The sequence below is a fragment of the Phytophthora cinnamomi genome, assembly GCF_018691715.1.
Source record: "Phytophthora cinnamomi strain GKB4 chromosome Unknown Contig10, whole genome shotgun sequence".
NCBI classification, from domain to species: Eukaryota; Oomycota; class Peronosporomycetes; order Peronosporales; family Peronosporaceae; genus Phytophthora; species Phytophthora cinnamomi.
The window spans coordinates 817241-839954 of NW_027150943.1; the positions used below are offsets into that span (position 1 = coordinate 817241).

General features: G+C 56.4%; 9 protein-coding genes across 9 annotated transcripts; 2 read left to right on the top strand and 7 right to left on the bottom strand.

Moving 5' to 3' along the window:
- Window positions 1–4018: 4018 nt before the first annotated feature.
- Window positions 4019–4573, bottom strand: IUM83_05732 (uncharacterized protein; the record flags this gene model as incomplete). Its single annotated transcript, XM_067929887.1, has 1 exon — window positions 4019–4573. One exon carries the CDS (start codon window positions 4571–4573, stop codon window positions 4019–4021), a length of 555 nt encoding a protein of 184 aa, XP_067798120.1.
- Window positions 4574–6272: 1699 nt separating this feature from the next.
- On the top strand, window positions 6273–6761 carry IUM83_05733 (putative plasma membrane protein; the record flags this gene model as incomplete). Its single annotated transcript, XM_067929888.1, has 1 exon — window positions 6273–6761. The coding sequence occupies one exon, from the start codon at window positions 6273–6275 to the stop codon at window positions 6759–6761; it is 489 nt and encodes a 162-aa protein (XP_067798169.1).
- A 449-nt stretch (window positions 6762–7210) lies between these two features.
- On the bottom strand, window positions 7211–7747 carry IUM83_05734 (uncharacterized protein; the record flags this gene model as incomplete). Its single annotated transcript, XM_067929889.1, has 1 exon — window positions 7211–7747. One exon carries the CDS (start codon window positions 7745–7747, stop codon window positions 7211–7213), a length of 537 nt encoding a protein of 178 aa, XP_067798168.1.
- Window positions 7748–10388: 2641 nt separating this feature from the next.
- IUM83_05735 (uncharacterized protein) lies at window positions 10389–11006 on the bottom strand (the record flags this gene model as incomplete). Its single annotated transcript, XM_067929890.1, has 1 exon — window positions 10389–11006. The coding sequence occupies one exon, from the start codon at window positions 11004–11006 to the stop codon at window positions 10389–10391; it is 618 nt and encodes a 205-aa protein (XP_067798119.1).
- Window positions 11007–11764: 758 nt separating this feature from the next.
- IUM83_05736 (uncharacterized protein) lies at window positions 11765–12505 on the bottom strand (the record flags this gene model as incomplete). Its single annotated transcript, XM_067929891.1, has 1 exon — window positions 11765–12505. One exon carries the CDS (start codon window positions 12503–12505, stop codon window positions 11765–11767), a length of 741 nt encoding a protein of 246 aa, XP_067798137.1.
- A 1049-nt stretch (window positions 12506–13554) lies between these two features.
- IUM83_05737 (uncharacterized protein) lies at window positions 13555–14127 on the bottom strand (the record flags this gene model as incomplete). The annotated part of the gene is made up of 1 exon (XM_067929892.1): window positions 13555–14127. One exon carries the CDS (start codon window positions 14125–14127, stop codon window positions 13555–13557), a length of 573 nt encoding a protein of 190 aa, XP_067798136.1.
- A 1680-nt stretch (window positions 14128–15807) lies between these two features.
- On the top strand, window positions 15808–17022 carry IUM83_05738 (Sarcosine oxidase; the record flags this gene model as incomplete). The annotated part of the gene is made up of 1 exon (XM_067929893.1): window positions 15808–17022. One exon carries the CDS (start codon window positions 15808–15810, stop codon window positions 17020–17022), a length of 1215 nt encoding a protein of 404 aa, XP_067798170.1.
- Window positions 17023–17838: 816 nt separating this feature from the next.
- Window positions 17839–18429, bottom strand: IUM83_05739 (uncharacterized protein; the record flags this gene model as incomplete). The annotated part of the gene is made up of 1 exon (XM_067929894.1): window positions 17839–18429. The coding sequence occupies one exon, from the start codon at window positions 18427–18429 to the stop codon at window positions 17839–17841; it is 591 nt and encodes a 196-aa protein (XP_067798122.1).
- A 2422-nt stretch (window positions 18430–20851) lies between these two features.
- IUM83_05740 (uncharacterized protein) lies at window positions 20852–21442 on the bottom strand (the record flags this gene model as incomplete). The annotated part of the gene is made up of 1 exon (XM_067929895.1): window positions 20852–21442. One exon carries the CDS (start codon window positions 21440–21442, stop codon window positions 20852–20854), a length of 591 nt encoding a protein of 196 aa, XP_067798338.1.
- Window positions 21443–22714: the final 1272 nt, after the last annotated feature.

The window sequence follows — 22714 nt, forward strand, 5'->3', positions numbered from 1 at the left end:
TCGAGACAAGGTTTCCGCTCGACGAAACTGGGACAGTAGCTATCAATGAGACCGCTACGCTAACCCCAGATACATGACGCCGAAAGTGGAACGCTTGCCGTAGTCTGTGCAGACACATCATCACGGTAGCTGACTCACCGAGGGCTAGGACGGCATCTTCCGGGAGGAGAACGGGCATGTGACTCGTGGCGTTATCGATCGTATCCGGATTGTGAGCTATCAGCCATGCGGTCATTGATTGTCTTCACCTTGGACAGATAAGTGCGCTTGGTACTTGTCTTCGTACGTTTAGCCTGGAGCGATCACGCTACAGCTGTGTGGTATCGGGAAATGAAGCCGAAACCAAAACCCAAAGGCGGGACGAGGGGCGAAGAACACTCGAGGCGCCGGCGCCAACTGGCAAGTCACAACCCATCGCCAGTCATTGGACCAAACTCCCCGATCGCTGATTGGCCTAAATAGGCCAGCGAAGATGACTCGTCGACGGTCCCAAGCGCGGGCGGTTGCAGCTCGCTAAGTACGGTGCAAACCTACTGGCAAGATCCGAACTTATGAGTCGTCGGCGCCGGTTCCCAGTCGTCGGTGGCGTTTCAGTGGCAGTTTGAGTCGTCGGTGACGCCGCCACGTCGCAGAGAAAGCGCCGAAGAGTCGTGAGTTACAACTGGCGGTCCAAAAACAGACGCGTTTATACTTGATATTTGTATTGATCGATAGGAAACTTAAGAGAAGACAAGATAAGCCTTCGGGCACCAATAACAGAACAGCTTTTCCTCCCAACCACACAAGGGCGACACCGGTGCCTGCAGTGAACGACCTGCAGCTCAAGGTTAACCTGGTAGGTAGGATTATGACTGTCGGTGGGCACACCTACTAGTGTAGCGTGTGTTCATCCCTGGCAGGGCCAAGAGCTAGTGGCCGGTGTATTGGTAGCGACGAGTCGTCAGGAACTGGAGGAGCGAGAGCGCACTCCATTTATTTCTTCCCGTCGGAGTATAGCTCCGGCACCCTCGTATCACGCCGTAAAAGGCCGGGACCCTTCCTTCTGAGGGCCTGCGAGGTATATTTTGTGTGTGAGAGCGTGCTAGCCTTTGCTCGTGGCTAGTGACGCTGAGTCTTCCGTCGGTCGACTAGCGGAAGCTCGGTACACAGGGGAAACACCAACCCGGTGCAAGGGAAAGTTCCTGGGCCTTCAGGTTCTAACCCTAACAAGCCCATTGAGTCTTCGGTGACTTGGTGGGTGTTGTTGGTAGGGAAAGTGTGCCAATATATAATTTAGCGCGTGTTCCTACACGACAGCTGCCAGACCCTCCGCATTTCTCTTTTCTCCTGCCGGCATGTTTTGCTTTGGCCGTCGTGAAAGGTCACCCATAAAATGTAATTCCCTCTGTATCACAAACGTGCCGCATCGAGATATTCACTCTCTGTAGACGCATTCGAATGCAGTAGACGCACCATGGCTTCTAAGTTTTGTTTCGAGCATGGTGGCGTTTTTTTTCGTCACTTATCTCCTCTCGGTTGCTGCAATTCTGACCCAGACCAGATAGAATTTTTTGGAGCTGAGATTTGACTAACGCCCCCTGCAACGGGTATTTATCTACTAGCCAATTCTTCAACGTTTCCATAGTACACTAGCCAAGTATCGGTCACCCTTACCTTATCGGCTGATGTAGCTAACGAGTATGCATACTTGTCGAGTATCACACGCAAAACCTTACCTGTCTTATCCCCATCAATGAGTTGTTGGGCGGCGTCAGGTGTCATGCTCTCCACAGATAGGAACGTCGTGAACGAGTTCACCGCCGTTGTCTTGGCCTTCTTGGTGATAGTAGATGCGTGCAATGCAGTCGACATGCCTGGTTGCTTGCTCTTGTCGCTTTTACGACAAAACTGTACGGCCCCTTGGGTTGGAAACTGAAGAATAATTTTGAGACATGTATTTATACAGGCGCGTGTATGATATTAAAAAGTATTCTGTCAAAATTCCAGCCAAATACGGTTGGAATGGAGTGGTTGAAACCAAGTGGATATTTTACTCCATATATAATTTTATTCGAGTCACCACTGAGACGTGGGAACACTTGCTCTTTGTATTGGAGTATTCACAAGGGTCTTTTAGCAGAGGCTGAAGTTGAGGGAAACGGGACTCTGAACACCGGAATAGCTTCGGCAGAATGCCTAGGCAGGGACTTGGAGGCTAGAGGAGGTGACCTGCGTAGCAGGTGGTAATTGCTGGCATGAACGCAGTCCTTCTCCACTCCTTAACCCAGTGTATTAGCTTTAGCTATGTGTGTGTGCCTCGCACGGACGGTTCCTGGAGAGCGATCACGGGCTCCAACCGGACCGCTTCCAGTGTCTTAGCACGCAACACTGCCGCACAGGGCATGTGCAGACATGAATACGAATAATGGTTCCAGCTGAACCCTTCATCGAAAAAATAAGTACAATCCAAGAGCACCTACAGGACACACCTCGCAATTGCGATGCCTAATACAAGATCCTAACTTTCGGTGCTCATATTGATTTGTTTTTCCCTGCTCCATGATCATGACAAGCGCTCGGCATTCATAATAGCCCACACGATCGAGAACTACGCTGAACAGGTTGGGCAGCTCCAAGTTGCGCACCAATTCTCCTCGCAGCAAGCAAGGTAGTGCAGGAAATGACTTATCCGGTTCCGTAAGTTACTGTCAGAGTTTAAATTAACGTCGTATCACGAGATTGGAACAAGGTCATGTGTTGTGCAATATCCGTCTAGCAAGGAGCCGACTCCACGATCTACATAGTTTCGCTTACTCTTTTCACGTTTCTTGCATTGTAGAGTTGCCAGTAGTGCCTTGATAAGATTATTGCGTGAGTGAGAGTGTGCATTGGCACCCCTACTTTGTCGATCGCTGTATCAATCTGATACTGCATTAATATCTCCACAGTCGCGAAACTTACCTTACATGTCGAATTTTTAACTCGAACTTCTTGATCAACCACCTCTTCTTGAATAAACAGATGCATTTTGGTCGCAGTGATCTGGAAGCGTGCAGCTTCATGGAAAGACTTATGATCACACCATGCTTTGAACTCGCGTTGTTTTGGAGCGTATGCGTGGGTCGTATTAGCTGGTCGTGCCTCTCGGCCCCGGCCCAGTGTTGCATGAGCACTCTCTTCTAGCTCTACTTGTAGCCGCGGTAGCTCCAATGCACTCCTCCAGCACAAACAGTGAGTTTTGAATTTATAGCTGCGCCACAGCGTTTTTCTATCTCTGACGATTTGCCGACAGGAAGGGACACCTTCCCTCAACATTAGTACCAATAATAGTAACCCCTACCCCTACGGAGATAACTTCTCACTAGAGAACTTTAGTTTCTGGAGTTGGAGCAACATAAAATCCGGATAATCTAAAGTAATCCCGAAATAAATTACGGATAAAACATGGCAGATACCGATTATCCAATACTAACTCCAGTGGAGCCTATCGGGTGCCCATGTGACTCCAACGACTTTGTTCTGCCACACAGCCAAAATAGCGCCAAAACCGAAATAGCACCGGAAACTACAGTTCTCAGAACCCTGTAACTCCAAGGAGTTTATTTGTATAAATATTGGACTATCTGCCAGTATTTTATCCATAACATATTTCCGGATTTTTATATTATCTGGATTTTATGTAGCTCCAGCTCGAGAACTCATCGTGCAACACTTGGCACGGCAAGGGCAATGTTGCCTAGTTGCATGTACTGTAGCTGAGCGTAAGGGTTGCCCAGAAGAAACCAGGCCCTGGTGATGGCGAACTCAACTGGGAAACCACAGGGTCTTACGAACTGCGAACTGCGATTCTGTGGTCTTCAAAATCAGAGCTTCTTCGACTTCGTACATGGTGTCAAAAGTGTGCCTGCATTTACAAAGTGCGCCGCGCAATGGGAAGTTGCGAGCGTACATCTGAGTTTTGGTATTTATATTTCATATCAAACACAAGCTCATTTCTATCGGCAGCACGTGCAATACGAACGATGCTAGCCGAAGTAGTTTATGCAGCCTCAGTTTCTTCCGGGTCACGGCCGAATAGGAAGCTGTACAGCAGCTGTGGCACGTGGGCCTGTCCCGAGCACACTCCACGGCCATCCACCGACGAGTTGCGCACGGTTAGTGTGAGCAGGTCGTTCAGAAGCTTGGTCAGCTTGCGCAGCGCTCGCTCCTCGCCCAGCAGCCGCAGCGTCAGCGCCTCCGGGTTCGCGCTGCCCAGCACGTAGAGCTCAACAAACTCGGCGCAAAACTGACAGTGTGCATCATTGTGAGCTGACCAGGCTGTGTCGTAGATGTTGCCCCGCAGCAAGCCGAACTCGGCCAGAGTCTTCTCCGTCTTCAGCGCCGCCTTCAGCGGCCTACCGCCGTTAGCCACCGGATCCACGGAGTTCCGGAACACCTCGATTGTATAGCGAGCACTGCAGCGACCTGTCACACGGATGTCCACGATGGTCTTGAGCTCCAGCAGCGCCTGCCGCCGCGCCGACACCCACGCGGGCTCGATGGGCACGGGGATCAGCAGCTGCAGCTTGACTTTATTGGACAGATTCGGCAGCATCGTCCAGGTGTATCGGAGACTTGACAAACAACCGGGCGTGTCACCGCTCGGTTGACGGAGAACTGAAGGTGATCGTGAGTGCTAGGCACATTCGAAAGTGGGCCTATCGCAGGCGCAGGCACACGCGTAGACACGTCTAAACAGGAAAGCTGAAGCGCAAAGAGTCGGACGCTCCGAATACCTGGCCATGTGCATGTACCGGTTTGCACGTCAGGGGTCGTTCAACTCGCGCAAATGCATTGAAGTCAAAGGTTTCCTTCGGTTGCGGGTCGTTTAATAGCGCGGACAGAGGACATTACGATATACTAGTAACTTGGTGGGTCTTGCACTCTAGGTGGCTTCGCTCGATGGGGTGAACAGGAATGCGTGCACGATCTGGGGGACCGAGTTCTGCCCGATGCAGGAGCCGCGGGAGTTGGTGCTCGTGTGCTGCGTGGTCACCTTTAGCAAGGCGTTTGCAAACACCGTCAACGTTTTGGCCATCCGCTTGCTGCCGAGCAAGCCAACCCAAAAACCGTCCGGGTCCGCCCCGAATACGATCAAGTCCAAAATCCCCGCGCAGAATTCGCAGGGCTCGCCGCGGTGAGCAGAGTGTGCGATCTCGTACACTCGGTTGCGGAGGTAAACAAACTCGTTCTGTGCCCTTGTGATTCGGGTAGTTGGTCTCCGTAGGCGCGCGTCGTCCGACCTGGTGGGATCCTCGCTTGCTGAGGCTGCTGTTGCTGCCGACGAGTCTGCAAACACCTCGACGACGAACCGGTCTTTCATTCCTGCGCTGCTAACCTGGACTGCGTCCACCTTCTTCAGTTCCAGTAGCGCGTTTCGCCGAGTCGACACGAGTGATGGCGCGATCGCGACGGGCACCAGGAGCTGAAGCTTCGAGCCCAAGTTGTCGGACAGAGGAGGCAGCATATCGTGAGTGCGAGGTGCGCTTCTAGGGCTCGGCGGGCTGCGATCGGTGTGGCGCTATTGGAAATGGGCAACCAGCAGCGCACGTCCGTTGGTTGGCATGGCACTGCGTCCGCAAAGCCTTCAACTTGCGCCACGCTCATCAAACACTGCTGTTTAGAGTTTGTAGCCGCGCATCCAAACCTAAAGATTAGAGTAGCGTTCCGGTGCATAGCAGTACTCACCGGTATATCGGTACAGTACCGCGTCGACTACACCACGGGATGCGCCGCGCTCGTCTACAGCGCCAGCTGAAGTTTGCAGTTTGCAGGTGCAACGGAGACCGCCACGTTTTTTTTTTATCAAGCAGCAGTTGCGGCCACTGTCCGCGTGAGCTCCACGGTGGACTCCACCGACTTGGCCCCCGCAGGGTCTGCTGCTCGGATTCAAGTCTACATGTATGAGACAGAGGTCCGGCGTCCAACCGCCGCGGCGCGGGGCCGCCCGTCACGGTCGAGCCGCCTATCGAGTCGATACATAGTATCGACCGCGCCTGTGATCAAATTACATGTACGGTACAGTGCAGGGCGCAAATCGCGCAGAAAATGTGACGCGGCCAGCGGTTCTGAAGTTCCCGCGGCCAATCGTGGCGGCTTCGCACGCACGCTGTGCCAGGTGCAAGATTCAGTGCACGGAAACGAATCTGCAGGCTCGCCGTCGTTTCTTGTGGCTTGCAGTTGGTGGCCCCGCCGACATACGGCGAGCGAGCGCCCCATTCTTGAAATCGAGCTCTTGCCAAGAAGCCGCCATCATGCTGCAGTCGCTCTCGATCCGGCCGCTGGTGCCCGTCATGGGCGGCGACCCGTGCAACCACTCGCGCCCCGAGCCCGTCGCCGACATCGTCACCTCGCCCGATAGCCACAAGGGCATCAACGCCACCGTGCACGTGTACCTCCGCCAATCGACCGATCAAGCCCAGCCGCTGCAGGAGCGCACCCCGGACTACTCGTTCCGGTGCACGTTTGCGGAGCTGAAGAAGCTGCGCTCGCAGATGCAGTCCAGCGTGGGTCGCGGCGGCCACTGCGCGCACTGCAAGCGCGTGGCAACCTATATGGCCTACTGCTGGGAGCGTCCGCGTCTGCTGGCGCCGTCGTGGCAGGGCGGCATGACCCTGCAGATGGAGCCGCTGACGTCCTTCCTGAACCAGCTCCTCTGCTTCGCCGCCCAGTTGGGCGCCGAGGACCACCCGGAGTTCGCCGCTATCGTGGCTCGCTTCATGCAGCCGCGCGAGGACGTATAAGTCTCGCCTCGACCTGATATTGGATGACCGATGCACGCCCGGCATTTAGCTGACGCGCCATGTCCACCCAGGCCCAACCGACCGGGGAGCAACGAGTTTGCTCGACCTGAACTGGACCGAGCGTACCCGCCTGCCAAAGCTACAGAGCTTTGAGTAAGGAAATAGGGACGCGGGGCCGATGCTCACTTGCGAGGGTACCCGCCCAGCAGCAAATTTGCTACCCAACGTGGGGTAACAAACTTGCTGCTGGTGAGATTGGGACCTCACGCTGCTTCACGCAGCTCACTTGGGCATTTCCAAAGGACAAAGAGTCCGCGTTGTGCTCATAGTTTGACCAACTCGCTCACGCATGCCCTCGCTCCACGTAACAACACGAGCATGCAGTGATCATTTCATTAGGAATACAGTAAGGTAAGACAAATACACAGAAAAAGAAAATCGTGACGCGCTCAACTATCTGGTGCGCGAGACAGCAGGAATTGGCGCATGACTTGGTGGCTTTGACCTTGTCCCGAGCACCACGGCGTGCTCTCGATGGAAGCAAAGTGCGTCAGCATGGCCAAGACATCGTCCATGAACTGTTGTAGCGACCGCTTGATCTTGTCTCGTCCGCCAAGAACTCGGAACACGCTGCTCCCGAAGCGCTTGTCTCCTCTGTCAATGTAGAGAATCATCTCCTTGCAGAACTCGCAGGACGCGTACGTGTGCGCCAAGTAGGACGCAGTGTACAGCGCTCGGCGAAGGTTGTCAAAGTCCGCGAGATTCTTTTCGACCTGGTAGGTTGGTACTCGAACACCTTCCGAATCACCGTACAGTTTTGAGCGTGCAGCGTCGATATATCTTGGACTGGGAGTAGAAGTGTACACTTCAAGTATGTAGTGTGTTGTGCCTTGGCGACGCGTGGTTGCACCGGACACGAGCACCCGGTCGATTTCGTGAAGCGTGAGCTGGCGGCGTTGGGCGGTTTGGCCGTTCGGCGATGTCATCGAGTGGGTGTGCAGGCAATTCTGAAGTGAGAGCGACCAGGTTAAGAAGAGTCATCAATCAGGAATCCCCGACGCCCGGCCCCGGCTCTCTGGACTCGCCCTCGGTGATTTCTAAACGTTATTTTCATATCCTAGAGAATGGAGTGCTACGACGGCGATCCTACATGGTGGCGCCTTGTAATCTCACTGATTAGATGAGCGTCCGCCGAGAAGCTACGAACACTGGCGCCGAGGCTCGGAGTCCGAGTCTCGGCGCCAGTGTCAGAGGAATCTGTCCTTGCGCGTCCTGCAGGTTTGCCCAAATTCGACGAGTTGAAGTGCTTTCCGGGTCGGATGAGCCTCGTGGTCTGCTTCAAGTACATCCACGAAGCCGCGGCTTGCCGACGCGTGCACAGACCGAGCACCAAGAACACAACGACAACATGCAGGCTCGCTGCATCTTAGTCACCCGATGAAACACTGTATTTTGGCTTGACCCAAGTTGAAGATAATGTACTTTGTCATGGCTACACTCGCTTACCGACAGAACCTTTTTGAGCTCGAGCTCGAACTCGAACTCGAACTCGAACTCGAACTCGAGTTTTCACTCTGCACGTGTGCGCGGGAAGAGGAACTGATCTAGAAGATGCCAGCACTGCATTTTCCCGTAGCAAACGCGCTCGTCTGTCGACGTACGCAGGGGTACAGCCAGACTGAAGATGCCTCTCGTGAACGCGTCCAGAAGCGGTTGGATCTTGTTGTGATCGTGGGGGGCCTCGGCAGCGGTGCTCAACTCCTTCTCGTGTAAGATGCAATGTGCTTTTACCGCTTTGCAGAACGCGCAACTCGACAGTAAATGTGTCACTTGCACCGCACGTCGAAGAGCGGTGCAGAGCGCAGTGAACTCCGTATGCAGCTTCTCAGCCCGATACGCAGGCTCACGTGCTACACTCGTCGAAGTGGTTGGCCGCCCACGTGTTCTCTTCGTGCAAATGGTGACTTCGAAGCACGACGAGTTTTCGCTGCTCGACGACACAGATATTGACTCGACCTTGTGCAAGCCCATCGCCGATGAAGAATGGCGTCTTGAGCTGTCCTTCGCGCTAGCGTGCACTGTCATCGATGTTACACTGAGATCCCGCAGTTTGCCGCTGCCAGAATCGAATTCGTTGTGTGACGATGCCGACCTAGAAGCCGCATGCGTGCTTGCACTCGAACACATGGCGATGAAGAGAGAGGGAGAGGCTGCGCTGGGTTGTGAGCGACCGGAGAGATCCAAAACTGCTCTAATGCCGCCATCAACTCCCAGGACTGTCATCTCTCCTTCCAATCCACTCGATTGCTGGAGGGCTCATATCCAGCATCCAGCGACCTACACTCAACGCCTCCCGCACGTAGTCTACATGGTCTTTCATCGGTTCGCTGACTCATAGGGTGATGCACATGCACCAGGCAGCAGTCATGAGTCATGACCAGCGCGGCGTTGCCGCCGACGGGCAAAGCACCGGTATCAAGTGATAGTTAGCAGCCACAGCAACCGACCACACGCATAATCTGTGCCGCATCAAGAGCGGCACGCATCAAGATACTTTTACTCAAGATTTGAGGGAGGGAGAGTTCGGACGAAGCTCCATCATATTGGTAGAGCCCCGTGCGAAGTCCTTGCCCCAACACTACCGCAGTGGCTGCTCCAACGAGAGTCTTCAGCTCAAAAAGGAACTTGAGGAGCTTCTTCTGGCACGGGAAGGCGTCCGAGTCGATGACGGGGCATGACACTGCAACGTGCAGCAGGGATTCGGACGCGCTGCACCGCTTTCGTTCGCTGTTGCTGCGGCAGCATCCGCGACAGCACCGTGCACGGTAGTATGGCTCCAAGGAGCACGTATCGGGCCACGTCGTACGGCAGGACTCGTAGAGATCGTCGCGGAGTTTGGCGAATTCGGCGAACTGCTTCTTGGTGTGTGCGTCGGGATGGCTGAACAGTAGTTGCGCCTTAGCCAGCCCCGAATCGACGGCCTTGAGACTGGTCGGGATGCGCGCAGAGGTAAACACGTCGATTACATAGCTGTTCTTGCTGCCCGGCACGCGCGCTACTTGCACCCGGGGGATCTACTTGAGCTTGGTGATGATGAGCGTGAATATCTCGGCCATGAGGTTCACACCGGCGAAGCGCGCGAGGCCTCCAGCCACAACGACGGTGTCCTCTAGAGATGGCATTGAAATATCCTTGACGCAGCCCTGTGCAATTTTAACGCCGCTGAATGTGAATGCACAAGTGACACTGCGCAGGATATCAACGCTTGGTGCGAGCTTGCTTGCTCGTGTCGCCCTTATGGGACGAACACGCCAAGGATTTAAAAAAAAATTGTGGTGGTGAATCGGCAAGGCTAACACAAGTGCAGCGCTGTGCGTCCACGTTCAAGTGAGACGGGCACTGCTTTCCAAACTACTAGCGAAACGAAGACCGAACTTGGGATGGAGCCAGGGCAAATTATCTTTGCTTTCTGCAGGCAAAGCTTTACTCGAATAGCTAGCGTCAAGCTCACTACTACGCCAGCGGAGGGGAATTCCGAGTCGCCAGCACTTGCTAGCGCCCGATGGCTTCAATACGAATAGGAGTTTGTGTATTTACTTGCTAATTTCTACTGATAAAACTACGCCCTCATTCGCCGTAGTGCCGCAACTGGAGGAACTGCTCGACGAGAACTGGAATTGACTGGAAGCCGAGGCACCACACATCCTGTGGGCGCGTGTTCACGTCCGACTTGGGGTGCCCCACTGCGTACTCGATGAGGCGGTTGATGAACTGCGAGAGCAGCTGCTTGCGGGTCTCCGGGCCCGTGCACAGCTTGACGAAAGCCGTTGGTCTGCGGTAGCACGCGAACATGAAGACGCGGATGGAGTCACAGTACGGGCACGTGGCCATGAGCTGCTGCTGCGAGGCGGTCGTCACGCGCCCGCGCAGGGCCTCGAACTCGCTGAAGCGGCGCAGTACGCGGAAGTCGGGCGTCTTGTGCTCCGCCGCCTGCGGGGACTGCGGCTGCTCCAGGTTGTTGGTCGGGATGCGGCTCCGCTGGTGGTGCACATACACGTCCAGCACGTAGAACACGACGCCGTCCACCGTTCTGGTGCCGCTGATGTCGACGTGGTCGATGTTCTTGAGGAATGTGAGCGGCTCCGAGTAACACTTGGGCCACACGCGCTTGGGCTGCAGCGCCGGCGCCGACACCTTCAGGAGGAACGGGTCGTCCTCAAAGTGCGCTCCGTTCGCAGCGAGCATGCTTGACTTTTGCTTTCTTCGACCCAGCAAGTTGAATAATGGCGTGTATCGCCCGGGCCGTGGTGCAGGCGGGAACGCCGCGGTACATGTGCATGTAGCGCATTTGCGTCATGCAACGCGAGGTGGTGAACAAGCTGACCAGCCTGTAGATAAGGACGACAGGTCAGTAACTAAGCGCTACAATAAACCGTGTGGGGTCATAAGCGTCCTCGGTTTAGTCACTTTGTGCACTTTGGGGCATTGATGGGTATCGAGGTCCCGTCTCAGAGATGGGTACTGCGATAATGGGGACTCCATTCGTCTCATCAGCCTCTGTCTCTGCAACTCGCATGGTTGTTTAGTTATCGGCGATATCATCGCTGTCTCCACACGAGTTGGTGCATTTGCCACGCCGTGCGCTAAATAATTCGTGACAGGTGACGACCCTGTCGGGTCTGGGGAACACAGCACAGAGCTAGCTTCTTCATGTGCGCCAGTCTTGCCTCGCCTCGCCCAGCAATACCACGGGACTGGATGCCTCCAGCTGCAAAGACCGACTTCAAGATGCCAAGTTGAAGCAGCCCGAGCGCGTCAATGCACCGGCATACTGCCATAGGCCAAACTCCCTGAATCGAATGGGCTAACATTGTGCTTCATAGGGCACTAAACCAATAAATATATGTATATATCTGACCATGGCACACTGCAGGAGGGCTTCGCCCTCCGCTCTCTCTGCAGGCCACCTCCTCTCTGGGAAAAAATAGTCTTTGAATGACGCCTCACTGCAGGTGGTTGACCTCGCCGGCCTTCTTGAGGAAGCGCACGAGGCGGTACGGGATGTGGTCGAACCCGTGGCAGTGCGGGCTGCGCTGGCCGTCGCCTCCCCGGCCGATGGCGAGCGCCACCATGCGGTTCAGGTAGGCCTCCATCATATCCATGCGATGGGCCTTGGTGGCCCAGATCTTCTCCACGAGGCCGGCGGGGCGCTTGCTCGAGTCGCCCACGAACGCCGTGATGTCGTCGCAGTAGATGCAGCCGCGAGCGGGGCGCGGCTGCTGCGCGTGCACCCAAATGTTGTAGCGCAGCTTGACGAACTCGGAGAACTCGCGCTCCACCTGGTAGCCGGCGTCCTGCTGCTGCTGCTGCTGCTGCTGCGACGAAATTGAGGGCAGCTCCGTGACGCTGTGGCGCCTCTGCGGAGAGCCGTCGGCCGCGGCCGAGGAGCGGCGATTGGCCGAGTTGCGCGACGTGGGGATGCGGATCTCCGGGTTCTTGAGGAACACCTGCACCACGTAGCAGAGCCTGCCCTGGCGCTTGACCGTGGCGTTCACCTCGACGTGGTCGACGGCCTTGAGGAAGCCCAGCGCGTCCGCCGCCTTGGCGTAGTGGCACGGCCACATGCGCAGCGGCTGCAGGTCCGGCACGAGCAGCATGCTGTTGGCGCCGGCCTTGCCGGGCGGCGTCGCGGGCCGCGTCTCCTCGTCCGTGGGGCTGCGCGAGCGATACATCATGCGCATCATGGGGCTTTGGGCTGGGGCTGTTGGAGCTGTTGTTGTTGTGCTGAAGTCGGCAGAACTCGTAATGGCTGGGCGGGGCTTGCGGCCGCCCGGAAGGCCTCGGCCTAATCATGAGCTGCCGGGTGCGGCGCTTTTCTATGGATTTATGAATGAGGACGTGCGGGGGAGTCCCACCGAGGAACGACCGTGACGCAGTAAATCAGTACATGGTGTGGTAAAATAGGAGGGTGATACCGAATACTTTACTGGATCACGGTAATTAGTCGGTAGTACCACCATAGAGGGCCAACTGCAAGCGGGACAAAGACGCGGCGAGAGAAAGTTGGCGGGTGATGCGGCGGCGAGCAAGCGAGGCGCGCCGGCCCGGCGCGCTGGCCCGAAGCACTCCATGGCTCGCGCTGCGGGCGCGGCCGATATGCACGTTGGGCATATGGACGAAGCGCTTGTTAAACCGCTGCGGATCTCCGGTGCCCAAAGTGCATGTACGTTTTCGAGTCAGCCTCGGGCCCAAAAGCGTGCGCCAAACGTGGCTATGCGCTGCCGACGTCTTTTCTTCCCACATGGCTTCACTTGGTGTGGCGCACACTACCGCCCCGCCAACTTCAACGCTCGCCGCTCGATCTGCAATTTGCAGCGCAAACGGGGTTCGCTGCAAATGCAGCTTGCAGCTTGCAAGCCAAACGTGCTACGCTGGTCTCGCTGGACCCGCAAGCCAAACGTGCTGCAAGCCAAGCGTGCTACACTGATCTCGCTGGACTTTAACCTGGCATCCTTACCTCTGTGGTAACCACACCAACGCCTGTGCGGTGCCATCCTTGCTAAGACACAATTGGCTGCAACCCACTCAACGATGCTCTTTACAACGTTAAATACTTGGCGTACTTACAATATCATATTCTACAGATAACACCAAGCGAAGTTACCAGCGTCGGGGCTCGCGGGTCTACGGAGGCGTCGGCTGTCTACAGTAGTCCTCGAGGGATATTTTCGCTGTTGCACCAGAGCAGAATCGTATGGTGGGGTCGTGCAGCAGCTCCCTCCACAACCGCCGCTTATGCGTCGTCGCGCAGGAACCGCTCGACTAGGGCAGGGATCGTCATGTAGCCGTCGCACGTGTAGTAGCGCTGACGCTGTTCCTGCTTCCCGCCAATGGCTAGCTCGATGTACTTGTTGATACCTTTTGCCAGCAGCCGACTGCGGATCTTCTTGCCCTTGACGAACAGTTTGATGAACAACCTCGGCTGCGAGAAGCTCGTCACGAGGAAGTCCATGTTCTTGCTGCAGTAGTTGCACGCCGCGCCACCGTCGTGCTGCCGCTGCGCGTAGCTCCACACCTGGTAGCGTAGGTTGGCGAAGTCGTTGAAGCGCTTCTGGATGGTGTAGTCGGGTTCGTCTCGCCGCGCCGCCTCCAGCCGCTTGTTGGTCGGAATCCGGTTCGTGTGGTGCTTCAAATAGACGTCCAAGTAGTAGTAGACTACGCCGCCGATTTCAGCGAAGTTGGTGATTTCGACGTGGTCAATCTTCTCCAGCACGCCGATGGGCTCCACTGCGCTGGACGAGTGATGCGGGGTCAGACACACCGGGGTTAGCGGCGGCGCCCACGCGCGTTCCCAGAAGTGCACCATTATGTGAGACTAATTTGTAGTGGGGGCGACTGCGTTGCGGCAGCGACGTACGCGCCTGGGGATGGCGAATTGAGAACTGAAGCGCGGCTCCGCCCCACGAATGACGGAAGGAAGCGCGGCATGTGGCCTGCCAGGTATTTATGCCCAGCGCTTAATTTTCACGCGTGTGTAGCAGGCACCCCGACCACCCGAGCGCCGCATGTGCAAAGCGGCTGGGTGTCATTGTCGCGTTCTCTGCACGCGGCACCCGGCATCACTACGGGCGAGAATATTCGGGATAGGCGCCTTGAGCTCGGGTCCGGCCATTTCCGCCCAGTTCCCTCGTGTCTCCAAGCGTGGTCGATGGGAATGGCACAGCACCGGCATGATCCGCAGCGGTCGCAATACGCTACTGCAACTCGAGCTGCCTCGAACCTGGACGCACCATACTGCAGGTCAAGCCGCCTAGGCCAGCCGTTTCTTGACGTTACCATCGTTGGCACAACACGACCTAAGACGAGGCGGGCTGGCGCTGCGCCGCACCGCAGCGTCAGCGACACGTTGGCCATTTTGGCCAAGGTATCCGCTAAGCAGGTCACCGGCTGCTGCTGTCAGCATTGCAACAGCCGCGAGACTGAATCCGCGACAATGCGGCAAGATCGCTAGGAGCTTCTTGCCTCGACGCACACAGGCCGAGACAGCCTTCGTCTCCAAAGCCCTTTGCTTTTCCAGGGCCGCGCATTCGTCTTGTCGGCAAACAGTTTTCCTTGGCTGACTCCAAATTTATAAGGCGAGCAACATTTTAGGTGGTCTGCCATGCCATGCTTTTCTCGTTTTTTCGATGTGCTACATTATGTTTTTTTTTTGTCAAATGACAAAAAATCTTTCTAAAAATTTAGAGATGCGACGTCAACCTAAAAGCTATCATTCGGCATAGGTTTTAACAAGGGTTGAAAATTGAACTGTAGTTATGAAGTAGTTCCAGTGCCACTTTTGACATTTAAAAGCACTAGACACGAGTGGTCAGCACACTTTTACTTTAGCCATCTCAAAACTGCAGATTTCGCATAAAACTTATTATATAGAATACGCAAAATGACAGGTAAAAGCTACGTTTGGTTAAAGTCCTCATCCTTAACCTGAATGTAGCCATTTTGCAGGAGCTCCCGCGGGGACTTTGATCGCTATTTCCCCGGTCCGGAAAAGAATTAACAGTTCTTTAATCTGGCGGTAACTTCCGTTTCATTGCTCCAACAGTTGTAGTTGGCATCTAATTCACCGACAACCTCTAACAGCGAGCACATCAATCGAAGCCTAGATGTACTTGCCTGTCTCCACCGCAGTATAACGCACGGAGATCTTCTGGCTGTGTCTCGTAACGCAGGCATTGATGATGTTTTGAATTGGTACCTTCCAGGGAGGTCCTTCCTATAGCTGTACCACAACCAGAAACCAACGAGGTCTGACCTCGGACTCCGAGTCGGAGGTCATCCCATCAGTATTTTCGCGTCAACTGTGCCTGTGTAACTGGTACAGGTCATCCCATCCGGTTTTCCGCGTCAACCTTGCCTGGTTGAAGCATCCGTTCGCCAACTTCAATGCATACATTTCGATAGTGAAGACAACATTACCCCTTTTACCCAGCGCGGGCACGAGCAAGAAGAGGGCGTGCGATTCCTCCATTCTCCATTATTCATCCTGATGGCGACTCCAGTGTACGACGTCGTGGTGGTCGGTGCCGGCCTCATGGGCAGCGCGGCTGCCTACTACGCCGCGAAAGAAGGCAAACGCGTTCTCCTGCTTGAACAATTCGAGCTGCTTCATGGCAACGGCTCGAGCCACGGAACCAGCCGCATCTTCCGAGTGGCCTACCCGAGCGATACCTACACGGAACTCTGCCTGACGTCGCTGGAGTTGTGGCGCGATATCGAGAAAGAGGCCGGCGTGGAGCTCATTCGAATGACCGGCGAGCTGGACTTCGCATTCGAGCGGCTTGACGACCTCGTCCTCCTCGAAAAGACTCTGAAGAAATACAAGGTGCCATTCGAAACGCTGACCGGGGCTCAGGTGAACCAGCGCTTCCCGGGCTTCTCGTTGCCTGACAACAGTCATGCAATGTATAACCCGACGGCGGGGGTGCTGAACCCTACCTTGGCGATGGCCACGATGCAGAAGTTGGCCAAAGGACTGGGGGCAGAAATTAGTGAGCGCAGTCCAGTGAACGGCATCGTCAGCGAGCAGCAGACTGGCGGAGATATACTGGCGATTATCACCTTGGCTGATGGAACAGAAGTCCGCGGCCACCAGTGCATTGTCACGGCTGGCGCGTGGACGAACAAGGTACTGAAGCGCTCCGAAGCAGACAACGTTAAACTGCAGCCGATCGCGACGTTCGGGACGTACTGGAGGTGCAAGCAGGAGCTGTACGCCCCGGACAAGTTCCCCGTGTTTATCAAGTACGGCTACCCCGAGATCTACGGCTTGCCGATGATGAATCCCGAGGAAGGAGTGAAGATATGCCGCCACGACGGCCCTAATGTCAACCCGGACGCCCGTCAGGGCGTGGTTCAGCCTGCAGCCGAGAAAGAGCACCTGCAGAATTTCGTCGCTGAAAATTTTTCGCAGGTTGACTCGAGCGCGCCCAACCAAGTTGACGACTGCATGTACACCATGACGGAGGACGCCAACTTCCTCATTGACTTCCTACCGATCCCGTCGAGTGAAGGACCCACTTTTGCGGTGAAGGAAGTTGTCGTGGGCGCTGGCTTCAGCGGCCACGGGGCCAAGATGACGCCGGTGATCGGGCAAATGCTGGCGGATCTGGCGCTAAAGGGGGTGACGCGTCAGCACCCCAAGGGGTTCCACCTCTCGCGGAAGGTTTCGCCCCTGGAGAACCACTCGTTCCCGAAATTGTAGTGGCCAACATTAGTACGCTGCCCGTGCCGTGCCCACCACGCATTGCTCGGCAACGCGATGTAGCTGCGAAAGTGTCCACAAATTGAGTCGCTTGATGTCATTTGAGTAATGTTTCACCTTACGTGAGACGCGTAAAATCAACATGGAGAAGGTCAACACTCGACAAGATCGATCGGCATGTAAGCTTAGGGCATCTCCACCGCTAGGTCTACATAAGCTTACTAGAGGCTACAGCGACAATTTGACTCGTCGTCTCCACACCGCTGCGAGGATTAAAAGCCGATATGGTCGAGTACATCCTTCAGTATTATGGCATGCCGAAAGGCAAACCTCCTATCGGATAGTAGTGCAGCTGAAAGGCCCTACTCGTTGTACAAACCGCACTGTGAAAGCGCGAATATCTGCCATTCAACAACGCTCCCTCTCTTGCCCGATTAAGCCCTGGACAAATTTGCTCAGGCCTTATTCCAGTAGGGGTTAAAAGGCTTGAGTAGTCCGCGCGGTGCGGAGAACTTCTGAGTAAATATGCTGTTTGACCCTCCGCGGTGGGGATGACAACCCAAAAGGTGGGTATCAAGCAGCACGCTTCACTACAACATCGCTGATCAACCAAAATGAACACGACACATTACCAATCTGAAGTTTGCTTCATTGATATACCGGTGGACTGCTGCTACTTGGCAGACGCCGTACGGATAATTAGATAGCTAAGGTACATGTTCTTGCGCTACTGCTTGAACCCCTAGAAGATAAATACGAGTATGACACGGCGACGAGCTGCCCAATTTTGGCGACAGGGAATCCACCCGAAGCCACCTACGCCTCCTCCTTCCGAAAGAAGCGCTGCACCAGATATGGGATGGCCAGGAAGCCGTCGCACTCGAAGTTGCGCGGCCGCGGCTCCGACTTGCCGGCCAGCGTGAGCCCGATGAACTCGTTGCAGAACGTCGCCATGAGCTTCTTGCGCGCGTCCACGCCGGTGGCGATCTTGACGAGCAAGCGCGGCTGCGACATCGAGTGCACGATGTAGCTCATGAAGGCGTCGCAGTACTTGCACGTGCAGCCTTCCTCGTGCTTGCGCTGCGCGTAGCTCCACACCTGGTGGCGCAGGTCGGCGAAGTCGTTGAAGCGTTTGTGGATGGAGTAGTCGGGCCGGCCGCTCGCCGAGGCCTTGGCCGTCTTGAGCGTCGGGATGCGCGACGTGCTGTGCTCGAGGAACACGTCCAGCACGTAGTACACGACGCCGTCTTGCTCCGTGGTGCGATTGATCTCGACGCGGTCGATCTTGGCCAGGAACGCCAGCGGCTCCGAGGCCTTGGACGAGCGCGTGGGCGTGAGCGTCACGGGCGACAGCGGCTGCAGGTGCGGCACCATGGCGGGCGCGGCGGTGATCGTGGCGGAGGACATTGTCGTGGGCCGAGTACGGGTGTGGTGAAGTGTGGATGTTATGTGGCGCGGCCGACTCACAGTCAGGCACAGGCGAGTGAGTGGCTCGAAGACGGCAAGTTGACAAGTGAGGTTCGCTGTGCGTTGCGCGCGGCTGTCGGTGGTGCGGGTGTCCTCCGCATTCCTGCGACCGAGCAGCCCAGCCCCGTCTCGCGCGCGCCGACTCGGCGAGGGCGGACAACCGTGAGGTTACCCATCACCGGCAGCCAATCCGCTTCAACTTCGCGCGCTCATTGGCGGAGGCCGAGCCCAAGCACCAGAGCACCGCAATCTCGCGCCGCCGGTACCTCCGCGAGATAATCACGACGGGACTGCGCGGCCGGCCAATGGACCTGGGCCGCTGCGCGACGCGCCGAGGGGATTGGCGCCGCGAGCTGTCGGCCGTGACGCCGCGGCCGTGGCAGGTCTCGTTCTGCTTGGCGTCGCGGAGCGGCCCCATCCCTCGCTGTCAACTCGAGGTGTCTCGCTGATCTGAGCCACTGCTCCATCTCAGCGAGAAGGCCAGTCGCTGCTGCTGTTTGTATGTACGCAGAGACTCGGTGGCCAGCGCTCTCAGACGGCCGATGCGATGTGAGGGCGGCGTCAGGATGTCCCATCCAGCGAGGCCCAGCGGGGGCACCCGCAGTCCAGACCAGGCTTGCGCTGCCAAGGATGCGAGGCTGCTTCGTCGACAGTCGAGTTGAGGTGGTGTCACGCGCGCACCACCAGGCTGGTGGCCCATCTCTCAAGTAACATGAGTTCATGTGCGTGCAGTACCAGCTACGTCCGAGTACAGGGTGCTGCTAGGATGGTTCTCTTGGCTGATGCTGCAGTTTTGGGTCGGTAGCCATCGTCGCCTGCACTGCATGCCGCCGCGTTTCGGCGATCCTTCTCGCGCTGGCCGTGTCAGCTCTGCAGGCAGGCAAGCCAGTTAACGCATCCATCGCCCGCGCCTCTTATTTCGCGGGCAGTGGACTCGCGCACTTGCGAGTGCTCCTGATACATGCGCGCTGTGTCAGCCCCGGAGTAGAGACGCTCGTCGACCACCCTCCACAGTGGTGGGATTTGCTCCACTTCGCTCCGACCGCGCTTGTGCAAACGGCGTCACGACCACCGTCTTCTGCTGCAGCAAGATCGACTAGCCCACCAGGCTCACCTGACTCGCAGGCAGCACTGCTGTGTCTGCCGCCCGCGTAGTACTGATACATACAGCGGGTTCGCTCCGTCGTCGAGACGCCGCCACCTATCACGGAGCGGGAGCGCCCCGCTCAGAAGCCGGTGATCTTGGAGGGACTCGAGCTTTTGTATAAACGCGCGCCCGCCTGCGACGCGGCACCATACGGAAACTGAAGATCGCCGACACACCAGGATGTAAGGCTGAACTTCAGCTTTACACCAAATAGTGTTTCGCACGCTATATAGCTGGTAGAGCTGTATCGTTGCCCAACTGGTCTTGTTAAAAGTTTCAGCGAGGACTTGACTTGCAGATGGAACTAGTGTAATCCAGTTTCGCGTAGTTGTGGTAAGGCTTGGTGACGCCGTTCGAGGTCGATCAACAAATAGGAATGCCTCATTCCTTCGTCTTATCGTTCATTATATGCAGTTTATTAAACTTATACTTGTGGGTGAGGCACAAGTCGGCCTCGCATCCACTCCATTTTACTTGTTGGCAACACAAGGTGCGGCTACCTTTTACAGTGCAATCAACGAGCGCTACGTACTCAAGCTTCAATGTGCACGCGAGCGTGGTTCAATAAAACACTCAGATTTTAGATCGTGGTCACATTGTACTTGAGTCTGAATTAGCCACCCACCCCCACAAATAATGGTACCGGTAGGGGTTGTTAATCGTAGCAATCCGGGTCAATTCTTGGCAAATTGCGGTGTCAGTACAGTTTCGTTAGCGTCACCCTCTGGCTTAAAAGACAACGCGACACCAGCACCAACACGTGAGTCTCCACAGTTGTGAAGTGACGGCACTCGACGCGTTAGATCCTATTCCGGAAAATTGCGATGTAATGACCAAGCAACCCTGCCTGCAGCGTTGAAGCGAACTTGGTGACACGAAACCGATTACATGAGTAAATGTACTGTAGGATCGGCCAAAAAACTCATCAGCAGCACAGGATTATCGACGGGCACACCAACCAAACGGTGAATACTCAAAACCACGGATCACTACAATATCACTGATCAACCAAAATGAACACGACACATTACCAATCTGAAGTTTGCTTCATTGATATACCGGTGGACTACTGCTACTTGGCAGACGCCGTACGGATAATTAGATAGCTAAGGTACATGTTCTTGCGCTACTGTTTGAACCCCTAGAAAATAAATACGAGTATGGCACGGCGACGAGCTGCCCAATTTTGGCGACAGGGAATCCACCCGAAGCCACCTACGCCTCCTCCTTCCGAAAGAAGCGCTGCACCAGATATGGGATGGCCAGGAAGCCGTCGCACTCGAAGTTGCGCGGCCGCAGCTCCGACTTGCCGGCCAGCGTGAGCCCGATGAACTCGTTGCAGAACGTCGCCATGAGCTTCTTGCGCGCGTCCACGCCGGTGGCGATCTTGACGAGCAAGCGCGGCTGCGACATCGAGTGCACGATGTAGCTCATGAAGGCGTCGCAGTACTTGCACGTGCAGCCTTCCTCGTGCTTGCGCTGCGCGTAGCTCCACACCTGGTGGCGCAGGTCGGCGAAGTCGTTGAAGCGTTTGTGGATGGAGTAGTCGGGCCGGCCGCTCGCCGAGGCCTTGGCCGTCTTGAGCGTCGGGATGCGCGACGTGCTGTGCTCGAGGAACACGTCCAGCACGTAGTACACGACGCCGTCTTGCTCCGTGGTGCGATTGATCTCGACGCGGTCGATCTTGGCCAGGAACGCCAGCGGCTCCGAGGCCTTGGACGAGCGCGTGGGCGTGAGCGTCACGGGCGACAGCGGCTGCAGGTGCGGCACCATGGCGGGCGCGGCGGTGATCGTGGCGGAGGACATTGTCGTGGGCCGAGTACGGGTGTGGTGAAGTGTGGATGTTATGTGGCGCGGCCGACTCACAGTCAGGCACAGGCGAGTGAGTGGCTCGAAGACGGCAAGTTGACAAGTGAGCTACTATTTTTGTACATATTCATCAGGTGGCAGCGTCCTACTCTGCGTGGCGTGCGAAACACTATTTGGTGTAAAGCTGAAGTTCAGCCTTACATCCTGGTGTGTCGGCGATCTTCAGTTTCCGTATGGTGCCGCGTCGCAGGCGGGCGCGCGTTTATACAAAAGCTCGAGTCCCTCCAAGATCACCGGCTTCTGAGCGGGGCGCTCCCGCTCCGTGATAGGTGGCGGCGTCTCGACGACGGAGCGAACCCGCTGTATGTATCAGTACTACGCGGGCGGCAGACACAGCAGTGCTGCCTGCGAGTCAGGTGAGCCTGGTGGGCTAGTCGATCTTGCTGCAGCAGAAGACGGTGGTCGTGACGCCGTTTGCACAAGCGCGGTCGGAGCGAAGTGGAGCAAATCCCACCACTGTGGAGGGTGGTCGACGAGCGTCTCTACTCCGGGGCTGACACAGCGCGCATGTATCAGGAGCACTCGCAAGTGCGCGAGTCCACTGCCCGCGAAATAAGAGGCGCGGGCGATGGATGCGTTAACTGGCTTGCCTGCCTGCAGAGCTGACACGGCCAGCGCGAGAAGGATCGCCGAAACGCGGCGGCATGCAGTGCAGGCGACGATGGCTACCGACCCAAAACTGCAGCATCAGCCAAGAGAACCATCCTAGCAGCACCCTGTACTCGGACGTAGCTGGTACTGCACGCACATGAACTCATGTTACTTGAGAGATGGGCCACCAGCCTGGTGGTGCGCGCGTGGCACCACCTCAACTCGACTGTCGACGAAGCAGCCTCGCATCCTTGGCAGCGCAAGCCTGGTCTGGACTGCGGGTGCCCCCGCTGGGCCTCGCTGGATGGGACATCCTGAAGCCGCCCTCACATCGCATCGGCCGTCTGAGAGCGCTGGCCACCGAGTCTCTGCGTACATACAAACAGCAGCAGCGGCTGGCCTTCTCGCTGAGATGGAGCAGTGGCTCAGATCAGCGAGACACCTCGAGTTGACAGCGAGGGACGGGGCCGCTCCGCGACGCCAAGCAGAACGAGACCTGCCACGGCCGCGGCGTCACGGCCGACAGCTCGCGGCGCCAATCCCCTCGGCGCGTCGCGCAGCGGCCCAGGTCCATTGGCCGGCCGCGTAGTCCGGTCGTGATTATCTCGCGGAGGTACC